Source organism: Plectropomus leopardus, chromosome 2, assembly GCF_008729295.1.
Source record: "Plectropomus leopardus isolate mb chromosome 2, YSFRI_Pleo_2.0, whole genome shotgun sequence".
Lineage (NCBI taxonomy): Eukaryota > Metazoa > Chordata > Actinopteri > Perciformes > Serranidae > Plectropomus > Plectropomus leopardus.
The window spans coordinates 27,689,064-27,701,974 of NC_056464.1; the positions used below are offsets into that span (position 1 = coordinate 27,689,064).

At 40.3% G+C, this 12,911-nt stretch overlaps 1 protein-coding gene across 2 annotated transcripts in view; it reads right to left on the reverse strand.

Annotated features, from left to right (window-relative positions):
- The window catches only part of sema3fa (sema domain, immunoglobulin domain (Ig), short basic domain, secreted, (semaphorin) 3Fa), a 66,745-nt gene that overhangs the window by 16,904 nt on the left and 36,930 nt on the right, over positions 1 to 12,911 (reverse strand). The window contains exons 3-8 of one of the 2 annotated variants that reach the window (XM_042507195.1): positions 11,410 to 11,570; positions 11,263 to 11,325; positions 7,106 to 7,225; positions 5,550 to 5,639; positions 3,616 to 3,709; positions 999 to 1,118 (exon numbers count right to left, since the gene is read on the reverse strand). In XM_042507195.1, coding sequence (XP_042363129.1) covers positions 999 to 1,118; positions 3,616 to 3,709; positions 5,550 to 5,639; positions 7,106 to 7,225; positions 11,263 to 11,325; positions 11,410 to 11,570 — 648 coding nt within the window. The remainder of the gene's footprint in view (positions 1 to 998; positions 1,119 to 3,615; positions 3,710 to 5,549; positions 5,640 to 7,105; positions 7,226 to 11,262; positions 11,326 to 11,409; positions 11,571 to 12,911) is intronic. The other variant, XM_042507203.1, reaches the window with a different exon arrangement.

Genomic DNA, 12,911 nt, shown 5'->3' on the forward strand with positions numbered 1-12,911 from the left:
TAAGACAGGTTACTTAGTCGGAAACTTTAAGTCATACGCATGAAAACAAGTGAGGTTGTAAATCCTGTTTCATAGCACATTGTAGCCTTTCAGGGCCAAACACCATCACTAAACTGATGACAGTGAACATATTAGAGTATGTGGGACTGCCAGGGCTCACAGAGAAACTGGATGAGGCAGAGGTCTATCTAGAATGATTACCGCTGTAGCTTAAATAATAGCAGCCTGGAGCTCAGAATAGCACTTTAACTGTCCTAAACCCACCCCTTTATTTCTTCCTAGTGACAATACTCAGTATGGCATCACAGCGCGTTCCCACTGGCTGACTTACTGGGTCACCGCCGGGTGCCCCTCCCCACTGTGACTGACCAGGGTCCCAAATGAGGACAAACCAAAACCAGGAGGAAGGGGGGTAACCAGGAGACATGTAACTGGGGGAGGGGAAATATCCGAGGGATTCCACATGGCTGATTAGCAGGACTCAGGTGTCCCAATTCAGTGTACCACTGCCAGGGGACTGTTGTCAGGGCAACAGGGTCAGAGGAAAATCTGGGAGCCAGCAACACTGGGGGAGGCCGTGATTGATTTGGCAACATCAACCGAAAGCTCCCAACCAGCATTTATATCGCTGTGACAATCACGGTTCATTAGAGAGCGGAGGCTACTACTCTGACTCATTATTGACATTCAGTGATTTTCCCTGCTACTACACTACTGACCTTGTGGTCAGGCTCCGCAGGCATGCAGTCAACAATTAGCGTAGTGCATTTTATGCTTCGAGTCAAATGATGTGTGTGGCTGGAAAGATCATTCTTAGATGACACAGCTCCAAGAACAGACGATATGCAGGGCAGCGCTGAAGCTTCACATGGGAAGTTGCATGAAACATTTACAGCAGTGTTCTTCAGAAGCAGAAGAATAAATTAAAAACAGTCTGAAAAGAGATGAGTGAAGGAAATAATGCTGGCTGCAGAACAAGGCGTGAGTTGAGACATTACCGTTTAACCATCTGGAGTTGTACTGATCCGTCCTCATGGCTGTCTGCTTCCCCAGTGTACGGAAGATAGCAGAGTCTGTTCCCATGAAATCGATGTAGACTCCTGCATACAGCTCTCCATCTGCCAGTCACAGAGAGAGAAGGAGGGGTGTTGCAGAGGTGAAGTCATGACGGATGAAAAACTTCAGGTTGAAATAAAGAACATGATGTCCACCACCACGTCTGATTGAAACTTCATTAAATGGCTGCATTATCTCGCAAGGTTTCATCAAAATCAGACTGGTTGCACGTACAGCACCTGTGGCCATTCACATATTTAAGTGTTTACTCTGGATGATGTAAGGATGTCTTTGTCATTTTGTAAAACCCACAGCAGAGAGCCAAAATACATCATACTTTAAAAATCTCATCAAAGCAGGTCCAGTGGTGTCAGAAATGTCCTGTATGGGTTCGAAACACTGACCTCATAATTATATTGCAATCATACTTATGTCACACTCATTAGGCCAATCAGTGTGATTCCAAAGCACAGATGGATTTAAACTGTTTCATTATGACTGACATCAGACATGATGCACCAAGGTCATTTTCCGTGCATGAACAAAGGTGAAACTTAGTGATGGGCGAAAATGATGAACATGTCTTTTTGAGTGACTCCTTTTAGTGTCTGCTGTATACTGGGTCAGCCGTCAAATGTCCCAGTGCTCATGAGTCCCTGACTTTTCCTGTTTACCCACTTGCTGTTGTTATTGGGTACTGCTATCGTAAATGAATGAGAGGTGATTAAATCTAGATCTCTGCGTGCAAAGGCTAATGGTGAATTCATGGACTCCTCAGATGGCTGGTCTTCTTATTTTAGTCTGTTCTTAGGCTTTAAGTTGTAATTTGGAAACAGCACAGACGCTGCAAAGAAGATGTATTGCATTTTATTGCTCAGAGTGTCCCAATAATACACTGATAGTGAAGAGCAAAGGAAACAAATCAGGTGAGCCATGAAATATAATCGAGAATATTTAGGATATTCAGACACCACATGAGTGCAACACAAGGCTATGGAGCAAACTGGGACGTCTGCTACTACTACTAGAATGACAGTTCATCAGTCAGTGACATTTCTGTAACATTGTATTGAGTTTACATAGCCTACCTAAATACATGAACCAATGCATTAAAATGAATTTTTATCTTTATAATTCAAACTTAAACGTGATGACTTGTAATGCATCAAAAGGAAGATTTTCAGAGTGGGCAGCTCAAGCTTTACAGCACACATATACTGTAACGGCATGTCATAGAGAAACTGCATGGATGGAGCAACACAACTGAGAACCTGTGAAGGTAGAATTTGTATGAACGTGTAGAGGTAAATTTGAAGTGACAGAAGAAAAATGCTTTAGGAGTTGTATACTTGCATATTTTTCCCCCACAATCACAACAGCACCTTCTCAAATTCTTCATTGCAGGTGCGAAAATCCTATTCTACAAATAACTAACATATTTTGCTACAGACAAACTCAAAAAGTTCAATACATTTAGATATATCCACTTGAAGAAACTAATACAGTGAAAAGAGTCAGTCGAGTGAAACTTAGAGTGCCTACAGGATATGTACTGTAGTGATATTTTAAGGTCATCTGTGGTAAGAAAAGTAGTAAGCCTAAAAAAATAACTCTGAACACCGAAACCACGGGAATTCCAGCTTCCTTAGTGTGGTATGTCTCTGTGCTGCCAGCTATGTAAAACAATGTATAGCTGATTTTCTTGGTGCTACAGCTTTGCTCAAATCAGCTGGAATTGAGCTGACATAGCGTAGCAACAGTGAAGGTCTCCTTTTTCTCTCTCTCTTTCTCAAAGCACACACACACGCACACACACACACACACACACACACAGATGCAGGGCATAGGAGGTCACGGATCAACAGCTATGTCTGACCACCTGTAAGCTGCTGACAACAAAAGACCACCCACTGACACGAGAGCACACACACGCACACATCAGTCTGACAAAACAAGAGCGCACAGTGATAAAACTATAACTGTAGCTCAAATGATGAGCACAAAATGCCAGACATTCTCTGGTTGCAGCTTCCTAAATGTGAGGATTTGCTGATTTACTCTGTTGCGTATGATTGATGGGTTTTGGATTGTTGGTCGAACAAAACAAGTGATTTGCACTCAGAAAAATGTAACTGTGCATCTTTTCACAATTCATTTTTGTTTTGAAATACAAAATGACTAAACGATTAACAGGGAAAATAATGGGCAGATTAAAGTGGAAACAGAAATTAGTTGCAGCTCCAATCTGCACAGTGGTGCAGTCTGATGCACAACAAAAAAATTTTAAATTTTCACACAGAATCAGAGTTTCTTTTTATTTTATAGAGACAGCTGCTGTAACAACCAAGATATTTTTGAGTAAATGCTATCAAAAAGTGAAAGAAAATAGTTAAATCAGAGTTTCACAGAATTCATGTGGTTACAAGATCCTTTTGAGGCATGCACAGACTAAAACCAAAGACATGTCGCACAACTTTTTTGTTTTCCACAGACAGCTATTTAAAGCTGCCTGTACACGTTGTATGAAGGGAAAAAAACCCAAAACAAGCAGAGACTTACTGATCAAAGAGGAGACGCTGTTGAGTTTGGGGTCATAAGGACATTTTCCTTTCCCAGAATCCACTTTACCAGGTTCAAGTCGGAAAATGTATTCCTATAACAGGAAAGAATTAGGAAAAACATCATTAACAATTTTCTTGTTTTCCATCCTCATTTGATAACAGGTTTGTTGTGTTTATGGAATCATTTGTGTGTGTGTGTGTGTGTGTGTGTGTGTGTGTGTGTGTGTGTGTGTGTGTGTGTGTGTGGGGAGGGTTATTCTTTGCATGTACAAGGCACTTTGAAGTATACTTAGATGTTAAAGGCAGTTTTAAACGGCATCAAACTAATAATGTTTAGAGACACAGCAGCAATGACAAGCTGTGACCCTACAGGCGCTGCAAAACAGACTCTCTCACAGCACTATTGGATCTGCTGAGGGGAACAGAAAGCACACAAAGCCAGTTATCTATGAGATGGAGAGGTGGAGGAAAATGCTGAGAGCAATCCAAAACCCATCCACCATGCTTCTGATGTTAGTGGCTCAAACAAGAATTCATTATTCCACAGTGCAAGAGGACATCTTGAACATCTGTGTCAACACTGGGTATGTGTCTACAAGGAGGTTTGTCGGCTGCTTCAAAGCCGACTGATGATGTCTGACAGGTAGGAAATATGTGAAGGAGAGCAGAGTGATGCCAAAGCTGCGTTTTTTTAACCTGTTCTTGGATATTTCTTTCAGTAACAAGATACAGTATGAGTCAAAAATGTGTGTGTAGATAAAAGCTCCAGCATTTGAAAAAAGAAAAACAATAAATCAAACTCTAAGGTGATAATAACCGCTTCAGGCAAAAACACAGGATTTTTATTATTATAGCTACTATCTTCAGGAATAATGGCTCCAAAAATGTTGCTTCAAGTCTTAAGTATTCCTCTAAAACATTCATTTTATGGCTGAGTCCTGCAAAGGTCTGTTGTTCAAGACCCGCACCTGCCACCTGCACAAACAATCAGTTAATTCCACAACATGACTTGACTCAATGACACAAAATCTCCAGCCCAATTTAAATCCTATAATAACCAAGTAATGTTCAGTTATTTGGGTTAGGTTGTATGTATGCTTTTGCTTTTTCTCATGTTACTGAGCAGCAAATCTCCAACGTTAACGTGCCTGGTAGTAACACACCTGATTAGAGCGGCTTTAAAATTCCAGTTGGTGCAGAAGGAAGAGCTGACACACATAGTCAGAAATCAGAGGGTTAAAATATAAAATATCCAATTAATAAATAATAGAAAATTAATAACAATTAATTTTTTTTTTTTTTCCCGCATGATTTTATTTTAATATACTATTATCCACCACCTGTTATCTGTATGTTATTAATTTCACTTAGAACTAAACCTGTAAAATAAATTAATACCACCCACAAACACCTTTTTTGTGGAACACCTGCCGGACACCTGCAAGTACCTGACCCAATGCAGGACTCTGAGCTGAATAAGCACAATTAATATATATCCTATGTTATAATCTATCAAGGGTTTAATTCTGTGGCTAAACTCTTATTGGTGCACAGAAGTTTGTGACATCATCTTTTTGCAACTAAGGTCCGCCCACTTCAAACCAGTGTAAAAATCTGAGATAAAAACACAAATGCATACATTTTCCATGTAAAAAAAAAAAAAAGACAAAATTATTCTCATTATGTGTTTGTGTTGGAGCCCATTGAATCATATGGAGAAAATGTGTTGTCGGAGGGAAGCATGTTGTCTACATTCAAAAAATATTTATTCTCTAATATTTAGATTTTTTTTGTAGATTCAGCAATTCAGTGTGCTGGTTTTGTACTTCCAAGCTCTGTGACAACCAGTTTCTTGTTGGATAGAAGAAAAAGAAAAAGTACTCCAGGTGGGCACGAAATTAAAGAGCCTTTACAAAACTCCCTTCAGCCCACCTTCGCCTCCATAGGCTCTGATGTAGTGCTGTAGTCTGCTGCCCGACTTGTTCTCCCTCCAGATTGGGGTGCCTGTAGGTAGTGGAACCCCTAAAACAGAGACATGGCACAGTGGGCCATCTCATTACGACATTCGACAGCCCAGAACAAAGTGAATTTAACTGGATGACATAAAGAGGAAAAAAGCAAAAGTGCAAAAATTAAGAACCGGAAAAAAACAAGTAGACTCGATGAAGACGAGCATTTCTAAAAAAAAAAAAACAAAAAACAAAAAAGGGAAGAAAACTGTCAAAGTGGAGGTCAAAGAGTGAAGAGAGCCTGGTGGGTGACATTTATCATTTAGTAACCATGTTGGATTAGACTCAAGCAAACACAGCTGCAAACTCCATGCATAAACCATGCAGCGCCAGGAAGAAAACAAAAAAGAAAATGTGACAAGATGAGCCAAGCAACAAATGAAAAAAATGCATTAAAACTAGCAAAATCAAGTAAGGTGTAAAACAGAACACATTAAAACAGGAAATGTCGTTAAAAAAATTAGCAGTCCTTAACAAACATGACTGAATCACACTCCTAAAATAACAAGTCTAGTTTGGATTCTTCCAAAAATGTTTATTGTTTTTTTTTTATTTAGAGCTCAACAGGTTGACACAAACTCTGCAAAAGGAGCTCTGAAACAGCATTAAAAAAAAAGCAGGAAGAGTGATGCCGTTGAAGGAATAAGTTTGCAGCTGAGGGGAAAAGTGAAAAGTTAACTGAAGACTGAAAATGTGTGAAGCCCTCTGTAAGAATTTCGAAACAATTGGTTTCTGTTTACATCCACTCTCACGCTGGAGAAAATCTACAGCGTGAAGTGGCATAGCATTTGGGCCTTGGGGGAGAAGTCGAATAACAAGACGCTGGTCTGACCTTTGCATTGAAATCTGAACCCTCCATTTGAACAGTGAGGCTAAACAGGCCGAGTGGTGAATGTAAGTGTGCGGACTGAAGCCGAGGCCGGCAGCTGCTGCAGCTCTGCGTGGCCGGCGTGCAGGAGTGAGGGAGGGATGGAGGAAGGGCTAAGCTACAAGGCTGATGATGGATGAGAGGCTCCATCAGTAATGATGGCTTTTCAGAAGCTCTCATCCAGATAGAAAGACAGGGCGCAGGCTCTGCTGTGTATAAACAGGTGAGGGGGGAGACTAAAGGAAGGGTATTTGCTATAGATATATTGTCAACATGCTATTCCCAGCGGTAAGAGATGATTGGTGACTGAACGATCTCTATGAGGTGGCAGTTAGGTGCATCACCAACAGCAATATTCTCACAATAATAGAGAGTTATATAGAACGGGCCATGAGCTTTTTTCTTTGAGTCTTCCAGACCGTGAAACAGCACAAATCGATGAAAAGTAAGAGGCAGAAAATGATGGAAGAGAAGCAGAGCCCATGAAACCAAGGAGCAAGAGCAGAAGGAGATTCTCTGACCCGAGATTGATTGACAGATACGATTCATAAAAGAAGCAGAGAGTGAAGGTCAAAATGTCTTCACGGTTGCCCGGCTGTGTCTTTGGTTACCTGTGACCTACGTCCTCGGTCCACGTAGGTGCAGATGGGGTTGTAGGCGCCTGTTCCACACACATACAGGTGGGTCCGGTTCCACGGCTCAATCAGACGGATGAAGTTTCCACATTCTCCCTGAGGGAGAGCAAAAATAAAACAGGATTAGAGACTTACATTATAACTAGAATTACCACAGCTGTATGCCTCTGCAAACCAGCCAAGCTGCAGTTACAATTTACATCCATGTCTATAAAAATGCGGATGCTTTACATGCATTTTCCCTCAGCGGCACATAAAATCTAAAAAAATCAGCATACTTTCAAGATGAGCACCCAAGACTAATCTCACCAATTCAGTATCTGACCAAAGTCCTCCCTGAGTTATTATGTTGGCTAATGGTAATTTAATTTAACATTATGATGTTACAGTAAAGCTGACCTTTTGGATATAAAATGTCATCATTGCATAATAATTACACATTTATGTGAAATAACGTCATAAATAGCATATGAATTCTGGAGTTATGGCCAAAAACATTATTTGTGAGGTCATGGTGACCTTGACCTTTAACCTTTGACTACAAATTCCTAATGAGATCATCCTTAAGTCCAAGTGGATGTTTGTTCCAATTTTCAAGTAATTCCCTCTGCGGGCTTTTGAGATATTGCGCTTTCAAGACTGAGTGACTGAGTACAAGACTGAGTGACATTGACCTTTGACCACCAAAATCTAATCAGTACATCCTTGATTCCAAGGGAGTATTTGTGCCAAATTTTAAGAAATTCCCTAATGCTTATCTTGAAATGTTGCATTCACAAGATCATTCACAAGTCAAGTCTGATCAGCTCATTGTCGAATCCAAGTGAATGTAAGTCTTAAATTTTAAGAAATTTCCTCAAAGTGAGACGGATACAAAGTTACAGTAATTTTGACCTTTGACCGCCAAAATCGAATCACTTCATTATTAAGTCCAAGTATATGTTTGTGCAAATTTTGAATAGATTCCCTCATGGCATTCTTGAGATTTCCTGTTCACTAGAATGGGACGTACAAATGTGCGGACGGACGGACGGACAACCTGAAAACATGATGCCTCCCACCATGGCTATCGTTTGTACTGAGGATTGAAAAAAAGAGATTCTGATGATGAAAATGCAATGGAGAAAAAAAGGTTACATAATACATAATGTCCCACTGATGGTTAATAACCCCTCTGCCTGGCTTAAAACCATCACATCTATCATTTCCGCTGTTGGCTGGCTTGTGTTTGGCAGCTCCGTTCGCTGGCTCTGTGTCGGCCTGGCCCAGGCTTCACATCAGACCACACTGTCAGAGGGAAAAATGTTTCCAAACACCATCTAACAGTGTGGCAGAAACCAGGAAAAGCACTGCATCTCAGCTGTGAAGTGTGTTTGCTGTGTGGATCTAGGGCAGACACAATTCGATGTTCTGTCAGACTCGACAACGGAAAAACATTTTGGTTAGACCAAAAGAGACTGTTGAGTGAAAATTGTGGTTTTTTAGAAAACAGAGATTATAAAATCCAATTACGGTTTTTGTAGAAGACATAAAACATGCTTGTTATTGTGAGCGTTTTAAAATCTCATCACTGATGTGGTTTATTTTCTATTTTAAATTTATAATTGGTAAGAATTTAAATGAGGAAAACACTTCTTTTAGGAGTGCAGACAAAGAGGGGCTGCTGGTGAAAGCAGCTCTTTGCTTTCGAGTTCTGCAGCTTTCTGATCTCTATTAGTCCGACCAGCTGTCTGCCTTCCTGGTCTCAATCCACCCAAATCAAAACTCGCCTACTACAGAAATGCACCGGCTGATGATATCTGTTCAGATTTGTCTGTCATGTCGGCTGCTGGTGACAGCTGGCGAAAAGAAAGGATGTACCAAGCATAAAAAAAAGAGTGTATGCAGGATGGGGGATGAGCCATTTTGGCAGATCTTAGCAACACGACAGATGCACAAGTCAGAGGTTTGAGAGGATGTGTTTTGTGTGTGTGTGTGTTTACGCATGTGGGCCTGTGTGTATTATTCAACGCACAGTTGTGCTCCCCCACAGAGAGCACAGTGGGATGATTGCCTTTGACCTCCTGCCTGAACCGACATCCCCTCTGAATTGCTTTTGAATTGTCATCATCTGTCATTCCCTAAAGAGTGGGCAAGGATTGCCAAGATGTCTCCCGGTAAGCCAATTTTATTTCTTATTTTAGTGATGAAATTTTAAACCTACCTCTGCTCTGACACACACATACACAAAAACAGAACATGCATGCACAAACATACAGAGGCCAATGCGATGTAGCCAGAGGCGCTGAGAGGCGCGGGTCACCAAACACGCATAAATGAACATTCCAGTTGGATAAACAGCAGCCTGCGCTCTCTACCAGCAGGGGGGAGCAAGGTTATTAGCCAGAGCCTCATCACCCTGTCGGTGCTCACCGCTCCTGCCAGCGCTCATCCCGAGCATGGGTGAGTGTGTACGTGTGTGTTTCAGGGGGGTCTAAATGTGTGAACAAAATCAAAAGGGAAGGTTTTTATATGAATTTCAATGATGAGTTTTCTTTGGGCTGCACCGGCAGTGGCTGCGTTTGAACGTCTGAATCATATTAACATTTCAGACAAGCCCGTAGCTTCCAGCGGCTGGTACATTTTGTCTGCCTGCCTGGACAGCACAGGGTGAAATAATTATTGTGCAAAATTAGATGTTAAAAAAATAGAAGCATCTATAAAATGATTGAAATGTAGGGTGGTGCATGGAATATGTTTTCAGCTCTCAATGGAGACGACTCAATGTCACACGTTCCTAGTTCCTGCGAGAGCTTAATTGGTGGCAGCTGTATGCAATCAGCAATCAGGGCTGCAGAGACAGTAAATAAGAGCTTCATTCGGAGTCGCACATTCGGAGAAGTGTAAAAATGTCCTCCACTGACCTCAGTGCCATATTCAAATCCTAAGTGTTGCCAAAAAGACATGCTGAAAATGCGCTTGTGATTTTTAGTGTATTACTAGATAAAATGATGTTTAAATGTGCAGCAGGTCAAAAGGGACGATGGTTAGCAGCTGTGCTTTCATCAGCTGCTGCCTTTGGGAGTCTTTTATTCCTACAGTATTTGGTCCGGAAGGTTGATGAATTGCTTTTGTGATAATCTAACAAAATATTCAGGAGGTGACCAGCATGGGACATTAAATTAGGGCTGCAACTCATGATTGCTTTAATTATTCATTAATCTGCCCATTATTTTATTGGCTAGTTGATTAATCGTGTAGTTCGGGGGTAGGCTACCTGCGGCTCTTTGGCCCCTGTCCAGTGGCTTCCTGTGGCTTTGACAAAAAATTATATGGAAATGAATGCTTCTGAACGCCTGAATTATTTTTTTGTCACTTTAATTTTTATTTGTCATTGTTGTCGGCCTAAAGTGATTCTTGCATTCTCAGGCTGTAAAAATCTGTAGTCTCTACACCAAATAAAAAAAATGATTTGATATTTTGTCAATAAAAACGTGCCTCATATGGCCTGGTGCCTTGTCCTCTAAATTTTGCTGAACCTCTTGGCTTGTTTTAAAGCTCCCGGGCTAAATTCTGGCGATGGAAAAACAGCATGGCTCTTTCACAGGGGTCCCTTGACCTCTGACCTCAAGATGCCTGAATAAAAATGTGTTCTGTGGGTACCCATGTGATTATTCTACAAATAATCACAATTTCAAAAATGAATCCTTTGACAGCCCTTGCTAAAATATATTATTGAATGCTGTTCCAGATAATACATCTGGAACAGCATTCAATAATATATTTGTAATGTTGTAATGTTGATTAGCTTATTAAGATGTACTGTAACCCTCTTTGTAAGGTACATATTTTTCATTATGAGGGCAACTCCAGACAGATTTGTGTGTGTATGTCTGTGTGTGGGCATAAAATGCACATTTTATTTGCCCAGCATTCTAAATCCCCAAATATAATAATTTACAATATCATTAAACAAACACAAGCAGTTAATCTATATATTCAAGAAGCAAGAACCATGTAATGTTTGGCATTTTGCTGAATGAGGACTGAAAAATTAACAAATTCACAAAATCATTGGTAATTGACCGACTTATTAATAAACAAATCATTTCAGTACTCCTTTCAAAGTCATATCCTGCTATCTGAATACTTACATTGGTGTCTTTCCCTGACAGGACACATTCAGTCTTCCTCTGGGGGGCAACAGGCCAGTGGATCTAAAGGAGAGATCAATAAGCTGGTTAGATGTAAACCAGTGTGAAGCTCAGCCAGGATTATTGTTAGTACGGGACATTTCTTACTATGAGCGGCTCTTTGTTGATGTCATGTAAGTCCAGAGAGAGGATGTAATCTTTGCTGCCCACATACATGCGGTCATGGTCCTCGTCCATGCGAAGGATTCGATAATCGGTTGAGTTCAGTAAGAAGGAGAAGTGGTGAGCGGTGCCGGTGGACTTCAACTCTGTGAAGTGGCAGAAAAAGTGGAGAAATTAATGGTTTTTCTTCAAGCTGTGCCTCCAGTACTGTAGTAGAAAAACTTATGATGCAATTGGGAAACAAAAACCACAGATGCGGTTACAAGAGAAGTGCGTAGGCTGCTCATTTTTGGCACAGAGATGCTCTTCGGTTTGCCAAAGTTATTTAATTCTTTCAGTTCTTAGGTGATCTTCTCTCTGTTTACTCAGGACTTCGAAACCACACCGTACACACACTCAGACACACGCATACACGCACAAATACAGTATGCTAATGGTGCGCCAAATCTTCCCTCAGATGCTCCCAAATTAATTTACAGAAGCTGCATTTTTCGCCAGTACTGCAATTACATCCTGCTATTAAGGGGTTATGGACGGGCTAAATTTGGTTATGGCAGGTTTGACAAAAGCAAGGACGCATACAGTAAATCTCACAAGACTCATAACTGAATGGCAAAAGACGAGCAATAAATCACTCACTGATGTATGGCAGCATTAAGGTGTCAAAAAAACTCGACATGACCATTAATTTAGACCTGTGCTGTTTTTTCTACACCACTGGAGATGCCATTTTGGTTGATTTTGATAGTCTGACACACATTAACTGGTGAACCTTTATTTTTTGAAGAAAAAAAAAAACACAAATGGATGTGAAATACCAGAGGTTTTTGCTTTTATTCCGGCGCTCTATTTACTCAGCGAGCTTTAGCGCTGTATTTCAAGGCTCTAACCAGTTATGATGTGTTCATTGACCATCGGAAATTTGAAAACCCAAAAATTTTTTGGTTTTTTTATTTCTGGCTGTGATGAATGGTGTCATTTTTGGTGACTTTTATTTTTGCCAGCCTATGGTTTGGAGGGCATGTTTTCTCTAAAAATCACCATAAATTTTTAAAGAAAAAAAAATGCAATAAAGATTTTAGAGAAAAAGAAAATCACCAAAAAATATTTCAGTAAAAAATAAAATTGCCAAAAATTTTTACAAAAAATCTAAAAATTTAAAGTAAAAACAGGCCCATGAGTTGGGAAGGCATGTTTTCTTTTTTAACTTGCACTTATTCTTGCAATATGTTTTGTTTTCTTCTTTAATTTCATTGTGTTTTAAGCCCCTGTGTTTTTACATTTTGTCAAATAAAACTGAAAATGTGGTCATTTCTTTTATGTGTGGACCTTAAACTAATGACGAAAGAGAAATCTGGACCCAGTGGCTGGACCAGTTGGGAACCATTGCTCTATACTGCAGTGCTTCCATTAAAAAAGCAAAATATATCAAAAAATGCTCAGGACCTGGGAGTGTGACCCTTTCCATGATCTTTTTTTGAATTTTG